The sequence below is a fragment of the Physcomitrium patens genome, chromosome 6 (assembly GCF_059467195.1).
Source record: "Physcomitrium patens ecotype Gransden chromosome 6, ASM5946719v1, whole genome shotgun sequence".
NCBI classification, from domain to species: Eukaryota; Viridiplantae; Streptophyta; class Bryopsida; order Funariales; family Funariaceae; genus Physcomitrium; species Physcomitrium patens.
In genome coordinates, this window is record NC_143415.1 from 15,454,803 (window position 1) to 15,472,242 (window position 17,440).

Consider the following 17,440-nt stretch of genomic DNA (forward strand, 5'->3'; position numbering starts at 1 on the left):
ACTTTTTGATATTGAAGCGGCAACAAATTTAAAAGGGGTGTTGGAAGAACGTATATTAAATGCTAAGGTAGAATTTACATTGAAAGAAATTTTGGAAATTAAAAAGAAGGAGTTTTATGATGTTATCATTGACAGCATTAAGCGAAAGAGGTAATTAATTGGCGAAGCTGGAATGAGTCATGCTATTGATGTAGGATTATATAAAGATGAAGAAGAGGTTGATAATGGTTACAAGCAATCAATAAATGAAAAGAATGGATATAATCAACGAGTACATTTTGAAGATTATAGTGATAAGGAAATGGAAGCTTCAAGCCATTATACTCGAAAACATTAGACAAGGGCAACTACTGAAGTATTGGTGAAAGTAGGAGATATAGAAGAACAAATTGTTGTTTTAGTTGACTATGATTCTGAAATAAAGCTTATATCTAAGAAACTTTATAAGAAGTGGAAATGGCAAGTTGATATGGAACATGGATGGATACTATGAACAGCTAATAACACATAAGGTGAATTATATGGAACTTATCTAAATGTCAAAATTTGGATTAGAGATGTTGCGACAGAACAACATTTCTTTCTTCAAGATACAATGTCTTATCTATTGATTTTAAGAAAACCTTATATTACGACAATACAGATGGAAACAAAAGTATTTGACAATGGTTCTGCTTATGCAAGGGTACGTAGTAAAGATAGAAGGAAAGCTGTACAATTTCTAACAGTACCTCCTAATCATGAATAAAATCGAGATAGGTTGAAGGAGAAACCATTACCAAAGGTTGTTGAAGAATTTAAGGATTTTGGGGAAGTACCACTATAAAGCGGGATTATGGAGGTACAAAAGAGGAGGTACTCTCGCGAGATGAAGGTACCTTTGATGTGAGTTTTATTGGTATTTTTGGGAATAGAAATATTATATATAAGAAAGTTGATGATTTTAAAAGAAAAGAAAGAAAAAGATTATATAGTATTAAAAGGAAATTATGCAAATTAGGGACATTTGAAGATGATGAGAAGATTTTAGGTATTTATGAAGAAAATGGATTGGAAGATTCTTTGGAATTAATTACATCTATTGGATTAGGCGATAATAATAAGATTTTAGAAATTCACTCAAGGGAGGTTTATACTATACTTGAATCTTTTCAAGCACTAGAAGTTATTGTAGAGATAAAATATAAAATAGTAGATAAAAAGATAAAATCTATTACAAGACCTTTACCTAAAGATTCTAAGGAACAAATGGAAGAAGCATCTAAAGAAGAGAGTTTAAGAGATCCAAAGAAGATTGGACATCAGTTTACAAAGGAGACTTTTGAAGAATGGAAGATTGGATGTGATGGTTCTTTATTTCCAACAAAAATTGAATATTTTAAAAAAATGCTTGCAAAATGAGGTAAATCATTTGCCTTTGGGTCTCGTAAAATAGGATGTGTAGATCCTAATATTATTGCTTCTATGGTTATCTTTACAGTACCTCATGTGCCTTGGAACTTAAGGCCAATTTCCGTATCGAGGGTACATTTACCTAAATTGGTGGGATTATTGAAAGAAAAGATGCGAATGAAAATTTTGGAGCCTTCTTTTGCTCCATATTCTAGTCGTTGGTTTACGGTGCCTAAGAAAAATGGATCAATATATTTTATTCAAGATATGCAGCCAATGAATGTAGTAACTATAAAAAATACAAGTATAAGATCTTTAGTAGATGAGTTTACAGAAGCGTTTGCGGAAAGGGCAATTTATTCAATGGGCGATTTATATTTGGATTATGATCAATTTCAACTTGCGCATGGGAGTAGAGATCTAACAACTATGAGAACCCCACTTGGATTACTTAAAATGTATACTCTCCTACAAGGTGCTAATAACTCAATTGCACATATGAAGAATAGGATGAACAAGGTATTAAGAGACTTCATTCTTGAAAAAACTATGCCTTTTTTAGATGATGTTCATATCAAAGGATGTAAAGAAGCAGAAAAAGATGAAACTTTAGATGAGAGAAGGTGTCGCAAATATGTTATTGATTATATACAAGATTGTGAAAAGATTTTAACTTGACTTGAAGAGGTTCATCTTACACTTTCATAAGCAAAATCTACATTTGGAGTGCAAGAAGTTCTTATTGTTGATCATTTGTGTGGGTTTTATGGAAGAAAACCAGATCCAAGCAAAGTTGATGCAATTGGAAAGATAAAAGATTCATGTGACTCTTTAACAGAAGTACATAGGTTTTTAGGGGCTTATGTATTTTATTATATATGGATTCCTTATTATGATATGTAGCAGATCCATTGTATAAATTATTACGTAAGGGTTATCGATTTAAATGGAAAAGAAAGCATAGTCAAGCAATGCAAAAGCTAAAGGTGTTATTGGTGATACCTCCAATTTTAAGAAGAATTGATTATGACTGTAATAAACAAGTAATTCTTAATGTGGATACTAGTCCTATTGGTATTGGATAGGCTGTGGGTCAAAATGATTCAAGTAGAAATAGATTTGCAGTTTGATTTGGAGCTAAAGTTTTAAGTACTCATCAACATGTATATTCGCAAGTCAAAAGAGAATTTTGGAGAGTTGTTTCAGCTATGAAAGCTGAAAGGGATTATTTGATTGGTGCAGTAGTAGTAATTGAAACTGATCGCTTGCCATTACTTGGAATGATTATTATTTTTCAACACCAGATATTGTAATGTTAAGATGGATTACTTATATTAAGTCATTAAATTAGGAATTTAAGGATGTTGCTGGAAAAGATAATTTAGTAGCAGACATGCTATCTCAGGCAAGATAATACGTAATATAACAACATAATGAGATTCATAATCATTTGCTTCCAATGTATTGTAGATAGCCAAATTGGCTGCAATAATCGTAGAGACATTGCATTGCATGCTTTTTTACGTAGATATGATTAGCAAGAGTATACAAAGGCTTGAACATCTTAATCTAAACCTGTCCAAAACCATGTCCTTAAGATCTATTCTACAGTCTTCTCTCATCTCATATGTCTAGATATTGAGATATCATGTCCCTCCTAAAATATGCACGTCTGGGGTTTAGTATTATTAGATATATAAATTTACTTCTTAAAATAGAGCAAACCATCACTAAGAGTGTAGTTTTGATATTGTATATCATCCACCTTTAGTTAATTTCTAACCATCTTAAAATAAACATTCTAATGCGTAGCTTCCTTCTATTTTGTCTCTTTGGTTAAATCTGAAATGACATTACTAATAGTATCAACTTCTGCCTTATTTCTTGATTTGTCCTTCAAGTCTAATCTCTGTAATAAGCTATCTAGCAGAGTATGTTGTTGCCTTTGCTTGTACTCAAGCTTGATATCAAAAAGTTGCAACTATTTTTTTCAATGATGATGTTGTGATTTCATGTTTTTCAGATACAAATCATATAACAAGGATTAATGGTCAGTTCAAACAACCACTCGTTTTTCTAATAGATATTATCACCACACCTTAGTCGCATCTTTAATAGCTAATTATTTTTGATTATATGCAAAGTAATTGCGCTCCTCTTTTCTAAGCTTGCATGATTCATATGCCACATGTTGAAGGCTCCTACCAAAGTTTTGTTGAAGGACGATTACAATAACAAAGTTGGAAGCATTAAAGTCAAGCATACAAAGAAGATTAGGATCATACAGTTGCAATATTGGAGCAGTAATGAGTGCCTCCTTCAACTTATCAAAGGTGCTTTGGTGCTCTAACTTCCATTCAAATGGTGCAAACTTTTCCAATAGGTTTGTCAATGAAGTATCAATGTGAGCAAATTACTTATCTTGTTCTATATTCATGCCTTTGGAGGCCACCACATGCTCCAAAAAGGTGACTTCCAACTTCGAAAGTTCACATTTTGATTACTTGTAATAGAAGCAACTATCTTGTAGTTGGCGCATTACTTCTTGTAGGTGTTGTTCATGCTTTTCAGGGATTTTACTATATACGAGGATATCATTAATAAAGACAAGTACATACTTGTCTAAAAGGTCTCAAAATAGTATGTTTATCTGATCTATAAAAGAAGCTAAAATATTGGTGATGCCATAAGGTAAAATAAGCCATTTAAAATGTCTATAGCACATGCTAAATGCCATCTTTTCCACATCCTCTTTTATAATAATTTTTTGCCAATAACCACTGTAAAGATCTAATTTACTAAAGATGGTTGCACCTCAAAGTTGATAAAGAAGTTCATCCATGCATGGAAGTGGATATGTATTTTTAACACTGTACTTATTGAGGCCTTGATAGTCAATGCAAAGGCAAAGTCTTCCATCTTTCTTAAGTGCAAAGAGTATAGGTACTCTCTATGGTGATGTGCTTTCACAAATGAGGCATTTTTCCAAGATTTTTTCTAATGTCTTTTGCAACTCTTTAAGTTCTTTTGGTGCTACACAATAAATTGGTCGACTTGTTGGTTTAGATCCAAACAATAGTTCTATTTGAAAGGAGGCATCTTGATGAAGTAATAAGCCACTAGATATGTCAATTGGAGAGACATATTGATATTTTTATATGAGTTGCTCTGTCTATTCTATCTTTTTGACTGTCTTTCTTACCAGTGATGCAAGATTTGGAACCACTATATATATAGATTACTTATACTATATTTGCTTCTTCATAAAGATCGTCCCTACAAATAAGTCTTTGATTGGAAGTTGTCTTTCCTCTTCACTTGATGCAGATGTATAAAGAGTCACTTTGATTTTCCATCTTTAAAAGAAATTATTCTTGTTATCTAATCAACTTACTTATTTTCCATCTTTAGCCATAGCATACTAAAAATAATATCATACTTTAGTTTTGTCACTTTGAATCTCTTTCTTAAGATATAGGAATCTGTCAATCTCAAGGTTTCTTCTTCACATGTCTTACTCAATATGTTCTCTTGGTTATCTCTAAGGTATATACTTCTTCTTTCGATTGTCTTAGTTTTAATTCTAAGTCGATCAATAATTTTAGTTGAGATGTAATTTTTTGTAGAGCTACAATCTATAAATACTCGACATAGTTGTTTTGTTATTAGTCCTATTAAATGTATCAGTTGACTCTTTTTATAGTTTTTTGAGGCCATGCCATTTGTCTCTAACAAATAGCAACTATTCTTAATATTGGCCCTCGCCACCTTTTTTAGGGAGCTTCATTTTCTTGCTTTGACTCATTATTGACTTAGTGAGTTTTAAGACTATGAATCCACCTTATCTTGTTGATGCTTAAATTTTGATGTTATGGATAATCTTTGATTTCATGGCCTAGCTTCTAACAATAAAAAATACAATCCCTTTTGTATCAATATTTTTTGTCTTTGTGGTATCAATGATCCTTGTAGGACATCAATCTCCATTGAAATTGGTTGTTGTGTCATAGTATTAAATAACGGCATAAGACTTTGTACTATAGGTCGTGCTCTATGATTTCTTAAATCTATAGCATTAACTCTTTTTATAATCCAAATTGCCTCTTTGAATGTTTATAGATTCCTTAGCTCCATCTCTCGCTCAACCTCAAGTTTCAAACTTCATACTAAGTGATCCACCATCTCTACTTCTGAAACATTGCTAATTTAAAGATATAGGGACTTCAATCGGAAGACATAAACTTGCACTGATCTAGCTTGTGTAAGATTTACCAAGTGATTGAGTGCTATCTTTTCTATATTGATGGACCAAAATTGATTCCTAAACTTTGTCTCAAACTCCTCCTAATCACAAAATCTACCTTGAGCTCCATAGCTTTGAAGTTGATGTTGTCACCAAATGGCTATCGTTGTCGTGTTCTAACATGACTATATGGTGAAAGATAATAATATGGATCTTATTATAAAAGAGCCAAGTTAAAAGATAAAGTAGAAAAATATGGATAAAAGATAAGAAGGTAGTAAAACTTTTAGTAGTAATGATGCCATTTTAGAAAAAATAGCTTCTATTTACTTTGTAGGACCAAAAATAAGGCAAAATAAGGTAGATTAGAAAAATAAATAATATAGATATCTTTAGGAAGAAGTTAAGAGTAAATTCTAGCAAAAATTACCTAAAAAAACTAGTTATTGATACCTGAGGAAGGGTGGTTATCAACCTGGGTCGAAATCAGATCCTAAGGCACAAAACTGAGTACCTACAGCAACTTGGGGGTTCTTTTGTAAATCAAAGAATAGAGTTTGATAGCAGATTGGATAAGCTTTCTATGAGCATTGGTTTTGGGCAATTTGGAATTATTATGACTTTGTAAGAGGTTTACAAAGTTAAGATTATTTTTGGATGACTTGGATTTTGTGAAATAAAATAGGATTAATGTTTCTAGTGATTTCAAGTGTTTTATAATAGATCTATAAGTGAAATTTTGTAGGTTGATGGTTATAGTTGTGCATAATAGGTGTTGTGAATATTTACTCGATCTAATGGTTGAATTGAGGATTATTGAGGTTTAAATAAGTCAAGTTCTCAGAAAGTAGAATTTTACGTCTAGTCAGGGTTTTTAAGATTTCTTGCAATCTACTAATTCGATTGGAGTGAAATTTATGTGAGAGGATATTAGACTTATTTTTCTATGTGTATAAGAATTTTGAGATCAATTGAATGGAGAAAAAGAGAGATATTGGCTTTAGGAGATTAGCATCAAGGTTGGAGAAGGAGGCCAGAAAATACCCAAACATGTTCTTGAGGTTATCGTCTATTTGATAATTTCGATCTTTTTCAAAAAATTTGTGCTTATTTTCAACTTAGTTTTTAAGAAGTTTGTAAAATTTGTATTAAGATCAACGGTTCATTCATTAGTTATTGAGATTTAAATCTATTGTAGAAATTACTAGGATTAGGATTTGATTTAGGGTTAGGATTTGGTTTAGGATTTAGGATTAGGATTAGGATTTGGTTAGAATTTTATCTAGGATTAAGATTTGATTAGAATTTGATTAGGATTTGATTTAGGATTAGGATTTGATTTAGGATTTAGGATTTAAGATTTGGTTAAGATTTGCTTTAGGATTTAGGATTTGGTTAGGATTTGATTTAGGATTAGGATTTAGTTTAAGTTTTAGGATTTGATTTAGGATTGGTTAGGATTTAATTTAGGGTTAGAGTTTAGTTAGGATTTGATTTAGGATTAGGATTCGATTAGAGTTTGGTTTAGGATTTAGGATTAGGATTAGGATTTGATTAAGATTTGATTTAGGATTAGAATTTGATTAGGATTTGGTTTAGGTTTGATTTAGGATTAGGGTTTGGTTTAAGATTTAGGATTTGGTTAGAATTTGATTTAAGGTTTAAGGTTTGGTTAGGATTTGATCAAGATTTAATTTAGGGTTTAGTATTTGATTTAGAATTTAAGGTTTAGTTAGGATTTAATCAAGATTTGATTTAGGATTTAGGGTTTTATTTGAGTTTGTTTAGGATTTAAAATTTAGTTAGTTTTTGGCATAAAGTTTGAATGAAATCTAATAAGATTTCAACTAGGATTAAATTAAGATTGAATTGAGATGTATTTGAGATATGTTTGTAATCATTTTAATATTTCTTTAAGATTTCTTATTGTTTCTTTGGAATTCTTTTGGAATTTCTTTGAATTTGATTAAAGCTTATTTAGCATTGTTAATATTCTATTAGAATTAAGATTTTATTGTTGCAATTTCCGTTCTACCTTCCACAGCCAGGTGCATGGAACATTCTTGAGCAAGACTTTACATATTACGACACTGCACCTTTCAAATAGTTGGCTATATATATAATTCTTTCAGTAGTATTTGGCCCTGATAGTTGGAGGTATTGTTGTATATTGAAGAGCCACTGACATACACCTTCTTGTCTTGAAGTTTTAGAGTATGTACTAGACTTACTCAATTTCAATCTAATAGATTTTAACTCTCTTATCCTCAAGACTTCTATTTGTCCTTATAAAGTAGCTATCTAGCATAAGAAGAGTTGTATTTGAGCTTCCATCTGGGATTCCTCTACCATATCTCCTATACTATGATTTCTCCACTGGACTCTACTATTGTAATGTCTTTTCACTTCCTGATTGACTTTTTAAGAGTAGCTTGTGGTAGCCTCAAATCAATACCTAGTATAACCACAAAGATTGACCTTAGATTAGATGGTGACTATCAACACACTACCAAAAGAAAACAATCTAATACTTGCTTTGATACCAATGAAACAGAACCAGACTATCTCAAAATCCAAGATCCTTCTAATCCATAGCAATATAAAGCCTCATCTCAAAATAAGACAAAATAGATGAAAACAAAATTAAACAGAATTAAACAAAATTAGACACAAAAGACAAAAGTGAGTAAATAAAAACAAAAGAGAAAAGAACTAAACTAAACAAAAAGATTCAAAATCAAATTTTACTAAGAAAAAGGATCCAAAGTCATACCTGATCTGATAAGGCCTTGGCCAATCCTATTTATACCTTGTCCTACCACTCTCGACTTTCTAGAATGTTTTTAGGTAATAAATCCGATCTAAATAACCACCTTAAATCTCTTTTTAGAAGATTCTATAATAGGCCGTACTTAGACAATTATCCTAAGCTTTTTTAGAAAGTTCTATAATAGGCCCCATCTAAATAACCACCTTAAACTCTTTTTAGAATGTTCTATGGTGGATTCTATCTAGTCTACTAGCCTAATTCTAATTTTAGAAACTTCTTTGGTTCTAATTATCTATACAATTATCTTATCTATATCCTATTACATATTCTTTGAGTGAAATTAATTAATTTTGTGATAAGTTGTAGATTGATCCAAGTGGTAGTTGAGATCCTTCTCTTAAGCTAAATTAAAAAATCATAAGAACCATACTTAATAAAAATATCTAAAATTTTTTTCTAAAAATAAAATACTAATCTTTATATTATCTTAAAATATTTCTTAATTTTTTTTTATTATTAAAAAAAAGTGACATAAATTATAAAAGATGATTTTATTTATTTATTTATTTATTTATTTTTATAATATGTATAAAAGCTCTTGCACCTACAAATAAAAATTTGATTATATTAGACTGATGACTTTTTTCTTAGTCAGCAAAAATTTTGGTTATATTAATGAAAAAATTAAGATTATAAGATATCTAATCCATCCAAGGATTATATTTTTTTAGCCATAATAAATTTATTATGACTAGATTATACAAAGATTTAATAACATTAAATATTACTAAACTCTTAGGACCATTTGTTGCTACGTCTTTAAGAATAATTTCATGGATAACATCTCTAAGGACAAAAGACAACTATCTATGACTTTTACATGGATAGATTCTCATGGATATATATATATATATATATATATATTGTCATTTATAATTATTTAATTTAGATTCTTTTCTATTTCATCACTATTACTTCTTTTTACACTTAATAGATATTAAAGTCCTTTAAATTACTTTTAAAAAAATTCTAAGAAACTTTATTATTTTAATTGATAAATATGCTTCTAATAAATTTTAAGAAAGAATTCAGATGCAATTTGAAATATTAGATATTTTTTCTAGAAATATTCTACTTATTGTCGATAGTAATGAAAATATGGTTAAAATGACTTGTGATATTTTTTTTTTATTTTAAAAAGATATTCACTAAAAATAAAAATAAAAAATTTGGAGTCTCTTTAAATCTTTTTTTTTCTTAGAAGCTAATTTTAAGCATGAAAAGAATTTAATTTATTTTTAAATAATAAAAAAAATTATCAAATATTTTTTATACTTAATAGATGTATAGAATTAATTCTTTAGGTGGAATCTAGAATTTATTTCTTATTAATTTTTACATGGAATTTTTTTTAAAAAATCTTATATTCAATAATCTTCAAAGAATTAAAAAACTATTTAAAGATCACTTCTATCTTTTACCATTGAATAAAGCAAGACCATTGTATAAATTTAATACTTATGATGATTACTTTTAAACTTTGATTCATGATTATTTTTTAAGACATTGAACAATATCAATGCAAGATAGAATTTATCCATCCAAAATTATTGCTTAAATTGGAATATATAATTTACAAAATAATTATCTATTTTTACTAATATTTATTTATTTTCTTAATATGTAGAAATTAAACAAGATTCATAGTTAATTGAAGAAAAACTAATAACCTATTCAACAACATTTGATAGGACTTTGTTATGCTAAGATTATTTTTAATAAAACTTAAGTACCACCAAGCAGAATTCTATGTCAAATCTTAATTTCTTGTTTAAATGGCACAATGTATGGAATAAACCTTGTACACTTAAAAGAAAATATTTTATTTCTTAATCAAATATCTAAAAATGGTCGTAAATACACAACAAGAAAAAACCTTCCTAAGTATTGAAATTTATTGCTCACTTTGTAAGTCTCACAAATTATGTAAAATTTACTTAATTTTTGAAAGAGATCTCAAGCTCATAGAATTTGGGACTAGATTACATCTTTGCTTGATAAATTATCTTCTACTCCTAAGAAATAGGAACCTTAGAAGATTTTTTTATATAAATATAGAAAAAAAAAATCATATTTCATCCTTCTTTGTTTTAAATGATTTTGCACTATTTGGTTTTTATTAAGAAATTTGTGTTTGCAATATATGTATTTAAAGAAAAAAATATTTTTGAAGTAGAAGTATAGAGTAATTTCCACACTAAAATATTGATGTTATTTGGACTAATTAAATATGGACAAATACTTTAGAAACTTGTTTGCAAAACTTCATTGAAAACAGGCCTAATTCAAGTGAGTAGGCTCCACTTTTTAGAAAAAAAGTAATTAAAATTGAAAGTGCAATACAACTGTTTGTACAGTCAAACCTGAATCGGGAGGGGAAAGTCAACACAACGTGCCATATAGTCAAACCCTAGAGAACCACACCATTCTTTGCAAACCTTTTCCTTTTTTTAAAAAAGCAAAAGGTGGTCCCCATCAAGACCAGACCCCTACCTGAAGGAGGGACAAGGTGGAAGGAAGCATGAGTGGAGAGATAGGGATAAGCCATGATGGCTCTCATTAATCCCATGCACCATTTCCCTAAACCAAGCCCAAATGGACAAGGGAATCCTCCATAGTAGCCACAAGCATCACATCATGGTGTTGAAACTCTTGGACCATGTTCAGAGTTATGTTCTGGGAATGATGCCCAAAGTTGCTTCCAATTGAAACTATTCATTAAATACTTATTCTCGTTATTATATTTTCATGGATCCTTCAGAGGTTTTGTATTTTACTTTCATTTGTCCATATATGTATATATGTTGAAGGGGCGGTAAGAATAGTGATGACCAGACTGTGGAAGGCGCTGATGCATGAAGGGGCAGGTGTAATTGTAGCCCTATTTCCGTTTGTGGTCCCCCTCCACGTCATCCACCGCTGGGTGCGAGGAATATTTTTAATGTGAAAAGCGCTTACTGGCGTGCTGTCAAGTCTCGGTTTGAGGTCACTGGGGTCCACCTCCGTCCAAAGGACGCCGTCGTATTTCATAGGCGGGACCTTGAGTAGGGGGTTGTTCGATCGTTGGACTTGGAAGCTGAATGGGGGGGGGGACCGCGCCTCGTCGTTGCGCAACAGGAGCCTCGTATTCCGCAGATTTCGACTCAAATTAGGAGTTGCCTTTTCGTGAACGTTATGGATCTGTGTCAATTTCCGAGTGTTATTTAAAGATTGGAATGCATGGTTTGTTCGAGTTCTGTCTTTGAAGAAGCTTGTCTCTCTGTGCAAGAAGTGCAAGAGTTGGATCCTTCCCGTGTTTCATCGCGAGTTGGACATGCAGAATTTGATCTTGAAAATTCTCATCTACGCCGGGAGAAACGGAGCCAACATGACATATCAAGCCGGAACTAGAAATCCGAGAAGTAGTTGTTCTTTTTCAATTTATTTTATAATGTCTGTGTGCGCTACTTGCTCATATTTTCGAATAAGAAAGTGGATGATAGTTTGCAAGTTTTTCGGCTCGCATACTTATCACAACACAATCGGCGGATCGTTATCAAGAGTTTGCGGTGGTAAAGTAGGTTTCTGTTAAGATTCATTGAAGATATCTTCCGGAAGACGTCCCACCGTTTCCTGCAACTAGCGTTCATTCTTTGCAGATTACAGCGGAAAGATGCTTGCTGTCTGTGGTGTTGCTCTCGTCTTCGATCGGGTCCTCGCTTCCACAGTGACGGCGGCGGCGGCTTGAGTCAACCTGACAATCTGTGCAAGGTAGTTTCTAAATTTGAATGAACAGTGCAATATTTTGTTGAAGAACATCTTCAAATGCTCACTAGGAGTTTTTGAAATTGCATACATGTTCCTTTTGGATCAAGCTTTCAGCTTGTGTATACTTTGCGCTTGCTGTTTGCCCATAATAAGAGTTGTGATCGGCGAGCTTCGTTGTAGGTTGTTTGGTAGAGTTGATCGTGGCCGCAGCGCAATTGTGAACCCATAGTTCCTTACAACTCTGAAGGAAGAGTAATTTCTATGCATTCCTCCAGTAGTGAGTTCGTAAAAGATGATTTGTGCGATCCGTCCTTGAGGAAAATTTATCAACTAAACCAACATTTTCAGTAAGAATGTCATCGCTATGTCATTGCACATTGCGCGTGGGGAAGTTGTTGTTTTCTCTTTTTATACCGCATCGGGTGCACCTCTAGATGTGGTTCAATCTTGCAGCGCCTTTTTCTTGATGCTATCCTTTGTTTTAGGTTTCTGTATTTATTAGCAAGGCAAAGTCCTCTCATTCAAGTATTTATGTAGATTTTTCCGGTTGGAAGTGTCATTGGAACCATTCCGTCAGTATTGTGAATATTGGACGACACGATGTTTGAGACAAACTTGCGTCAATAATATTACTTTGTCATGTTACTTGCATTAATGGGAATATCAAACTGGCTGTTTCGTTACTTTTCGCAATGGATGTGTCATGTATAGGTTTGTTCATGTGTTTTTTTTATTTTACTTCTAAATTTGCTCCTTCTTTCCTCTTTGACTACTTACTGACGCATGTACGTTGGAGACAGGCTCACCAAAAGTCTCGTTCGATCGATGCCATTGAAATTTGAAACGTGATAAACTGTAATAGTGAAATCAAGTCCAGTCCATTATTTTCGTCCAGCTTTTTTACAAAGTAGGGTCGAGTACATCTTATATGGGATTCAAAGGTTGTCTTATGAATACATCACAGGACTACTACGATTGATTTGAGGAGACGGCAAAACAGCTGGAGAAACAGATGGATGAGATGCGTGGGTTGCTTGCCAGTGAGGTGGCCCAAAGGCGTCTGGACAGGCTCGCATCGCATTTCTGTGAAGCAAATCTTGCGAAGGAAGAAAAGGTCAGTCGGGAAGTATGTGCAAAACCCTTTCAGCGGTCTGTAAATCCCACAATTCTCGCCAATCTCATGGCAGGTATACCCTCAGATGCTATCTTATATTAGTTTGGTTGTATCTCTACATCAATCACATGCAGTGCTAATCTTTCCTTTATCACAAGATTTTCGTGGTGCTTTTGGTTCTTCAGTGTGTATTTCCAACTGACATTGTAGATCCTAGTCCAATGATACCAATATCTTTGAGATGTAGTCTTAACCCTGGGTTGAGACCTAATGATTGGAGTGGTGATTATGAGACTGCAGAATTCTCAAAGTATTATGGTCTTGTGCAGGTGGCTATCCAGCTGACAGGCAGAAGATTTTTGATTTCTTTATCAGCCGTCCAGACTTGGAGACTCCTGTTGAGATAGCTAAAGCTGAGCATCGGGAGCTTGCGTTTAAGCAACTGAAAGCTCTTGTCAATGAAGCAAGTATTCATCCCATGAAGTTATTGATGGAGGATCCAGCGCGCTACTTCACAATTACGGAGGCAATTGGTTTCATTGACGTATCTTTAGGGGTTAAGCTGGGAGTTCAGTTCAGGTGATCTAATGATTCTTTTGAAGCATTTCCTGATGACGTAAATAATATTACGAGATTTGGACCTGAGCAGTTCCATCCAGCTGCAGCAGAGGCTGATAGTTTCTACATATGTGAATGTTTTTCAGTTTGTGGGGAGGCTCCGTCGTTAATTTAGGAACGCAAAAGCATCGAGACAAGTATTTGGAGGGCATTTCCAATTTGAAATTTCCTGGGTGTTTTGCCATGACTGAACTTCATCATGGTACGTGTCAGTAGAAAATTCCTCACTGGAAGAAAAGAAGACATGAATGACTTCGTTTCAAATTAGTGAGAATTGCAGGAGACTTGTAGTTGAATACAGGTTTCTGCAAAAAATGATTGATTTTTACCACATTGATTAATTTTAGACAGTATTAATTTACCTGTAAATATTTTGGTTTGAGCTCCATTTTGACGTAACCAGAAGCGTTGCTCCTTCCAGGTTCCAATGTGCAAGGCATTCAGACAACTGCTACATTCGATCGCATGACTGATGAATTTGTTATCAACACTCCAAACGATGGAGCAACGAAATGGTGGATAGGTAACGCTGCCGTTCATGGGAAGTTTGCGTCAGTTTTTGCGCGACTGAAGCTGCCTTGTCCTGATTCTCATCTGGACACAGACATGGGTGTTCATGCTTTCATTGTACCCATACGGTCAATGGAAGACCATTCAGTGCTGCCTGGAATTGAGATACGAGACTGCGGTTACAAAGTCGGGTTAAATGGGGTAGATAACGGAGCGCTAAGGTTTCGCAATGTTCGTATTCCTAGAGATAACCTTCTGAATCGATTCGGAGATGTATCTAGAGATGGAGGGTACACTAGCAAACTCCCGACTATCAACAAACGGTTCGCGGCAACGTTGGGAGAGCTTGTTGGTGGAAGGGTGGGTTTAGCGTATGGTTCTGTCGGAGTGCTGAAGGCTGCATCCACAGTTGCTATCAGGTATAGCATCGAATTGCAACTAAAATTGTTGCAATGGACGCTATGCGTGCTTCTCGGCGAGAAGCCATTTCTGAAATTATTCATTAGTCTGATGTGACGGTTTAGCAAGTGTTTTGTGAACGTAAGGCTGCTGGTTCGTTACCTTCTATTTACTCCTAGCCGTAGGAATGATGTAACCGATGGAAAGATGTTTGTTTATATGGGTGTCAAGGAAACTTGGCATTCTTTGGTCAAGGTCTTAGTATTATGGCGTCCAGCCAACTTAAAGTTGTTGACTGGAAGTTTCTATGGGTACAGGTATTCGTTGCTACGGCAACAGTTTGGGCCTCCGAACAAGGAAGAAGTCAGCATTCTGGATTATCAATCACAACAACAGAAACTGATGCCCATGCTTTCTTCAGCATATGCATTTCACTTCGCTACAGAGTACCTTGTAAGTTGAAATGTTCTTTGTCGCATTGTCATAGAACTCTATTGAACTATGATAAGACATGAAGTAACTACGACCGAAAATCAGACTCCGCGTGTATTTGTATGAAATTTGCAGTATAATGAGTTAGAGATTGGCAATGATGGTTGGTTATTAGATGTTTTCTACTTTTCCCAAGGTGGTCTTTTGCACTGTCTCTTGAAGTTGTCTCTCTCTTGATTCTCAATGTGGATCTGCGTAGTTTTTGAATCCAAGGCAGTTCATTTGGAATACTATGCACCTGGTAGCTGGTCAACTGGTTCTCAACTAATGCGACTGATTTCTCTTTTCTCTCATCAAGACAAGTATTCTAACAACATGAGTCTCCACCACCTTTTTAGGTCGCGCGATATGCTGAAATGAAGAAAACGCACGATGACGAGATAATCGCTGATGTCCACGCTCTATCCGCGGGACTTAAAGCATATATTACATCCTACACTGCAAAGGCATTGAATACTTGTCGAGAGTCCTGCGGTGGACACGGTTATGCAGCTGTAAATCGCTTTGGTACACTTAGGAATGATCACGATATTTTTCAAACATTCGAAGGTGACAATACAGTCCTTCTACAACAGGTGCGCCAGGGTTATTGTCACGCTCTCCTAAACTATCTCGTTCTATAAGCACATCAAGCGCTAGTTGTTAATTGAAGGATATTTTTAGGAGGGTTTCGATAGGCTTGCTCCTCATCTATTTTATGAAATTTTTAATTTGTTAACTCAAAGTAACACTTAAAACCAAGAATTTCTTTACTTCAAATGATAGTTGTGGCGTTCAATTTTTTCAGGTGGCAGGTGATTTATTGAAACAATACAAAAGAAAATTTACAGGTGGAGCATTGAGTGTAACCTGGACATACTTGAGGGATTCCATGTCGAACTTGTCCCAGACAAATCCTGTGGCTACACACCGAGAAGGTTACACTCATTTACGAGACCCACGGTTTCAACTGGATGCTTTTCAGGTAACGTCTGGTTTCTCGATCTCCTTAGGCGTGCACTATGTGATTCGTCGTTTTACTGGGGGATTGTTTACACCACTTTTGACGGTAATGTTCGTTCATCTCATTACGATCACATTTTTCTTTGAATGCAGTATCGCACTGCAAGGTTGCTTCACACGGCGGCGCTGCGTTTGAGGAAGCACTCAAAACGATTTGGTAGCTTTGGGGCCTGGAACCGGTGTCTTAACCACCTGCTCACGTTGGCGGAATCTCACATTGAGTCAGTCATCCTTGCAAAATTCAATGAGGCAATTGAAAGGTTTTGCTCCTCCCCATTTATGGTGGAAATGCTCATCATTCCGCAAGGGTTTTGAGATCTTTTCTGCTGTACTTCCATGACGAATACCTTAATTATCTATTTGTGGTAATTAAGATAAGTTTTGTTGCCTATTCTCAGGTGTGAGGACAGGCAGACTAGGAAAGTTTTGAACATGGTGCGTGACTTGTATGCTTTGGACCGAATTTGGAAGGACATTGGCACGTACCGTAACCAAGATTATGTTTCTCCGAACAAGGCTAAGGTATGCATGAACTCTTTCACGGTCGTGAACACTGCGTTGCTCTTGAAAGTGTTCGATGAGTCTCATTTTTTCTATTTGCTTTGATTTGGAAATTTTGCATCTTATTTTGCGCTGTGCTTTCTTTATTAAATTGAACTGTGATTCAGTTCTTAATTCCGTCCATCCTTTTCTTGTCCTTTTCAGGCCATTCACCGACTCGTAGAATATTTGAGCTATGAACTAAAAGGGGCAGCTGGATCTCTTGTTGATGGATTTGGCATTCCTGACGCACTTTTGCGCGCCCCAATCGGCTTACAGTCGGGCCAGTATTCTGAGTACTCACACTATGTTGGGTTTGAGTAGATCAACTCACAAGTCTAGATGCAGTGATGATGTCTATTGGCTGAGCATTTCTTTATTTAATATACAACATAGATACCGACCAATCCTGTGACGAGAAAATGCGATGTTTCCCATGAGTTGTTTTGAGCTGCGCTTTTTAACAGTACAGACTGTGCTCTTTCGATTCTTCTACATTAGTTTTCGTTCTTAAACTATTATGTAGACGAAGATTGGAATACTTCGGAGGACG

At 34.2% G+C, this 17,440-nt stretch overlaps 1 protein-coding gene across 1 annotated transcript; it reads left to right on the plus strand.

Moving 5' to 3' along the window:
• Positions 1-11,736: 11,736 nt before the first annotated feature.
• On the plus strand, positions 11,737-17,294 carry LOC112283942 (acyl-coenzyme A oxidase 2, peroxisomal). The gene is made up of 12 exons (XM_024523357.3): positions 11,737-11,866; positions 12,104-12,215; positions 13,177-13,399; positions 13,656-13,905; positions 14,031-14,146; positions 14,366-14,873; positions 15,171-15,306; positions 15,684-15,920; positions 16,133-16,309; positions 16,441-16,607; positions 16,746-16,869; positions 17,053-17,294. Exons 3-12 carry the CDS (start codon positions 13,225-13,227, stop codon positions 17,209-17,211), a joined length of 2,049 nt encoding a protein of 682 aa, XP_024379125.1. The 5' UTR covers positions 11,737-11,866; positions 12,104-12,215; positions 13,177-13,224; the 3' UTR covers positions 17,212-17,294.
• Positions 17,295-17,440: the final 146 nt, after the last annotated feature.

Coding starts and splice junctions, on each gene's coding strand:
- LOC112283942 (XM_024523357.3), top strand. CDS start 13,225: ATGGATGAGATGCGTGGGTTGCTTGCCAGTGAGGTGGCCCAAAGGCGT. Junction 13,400..13,655: donor TCTCGCCAATCTCATGGCAG/GTATACCCTCAG, acceptor GGTCTTGTGCAG/GTGGCTATCCAGCTGACAGG. Junction 16,870..17,052: donor TTTCTCCGAACAAGGCTAAG/GTATGCATGAAC, acceptor TGTCCTTTTCAG/GCCATTCACCGACTCGTAGA.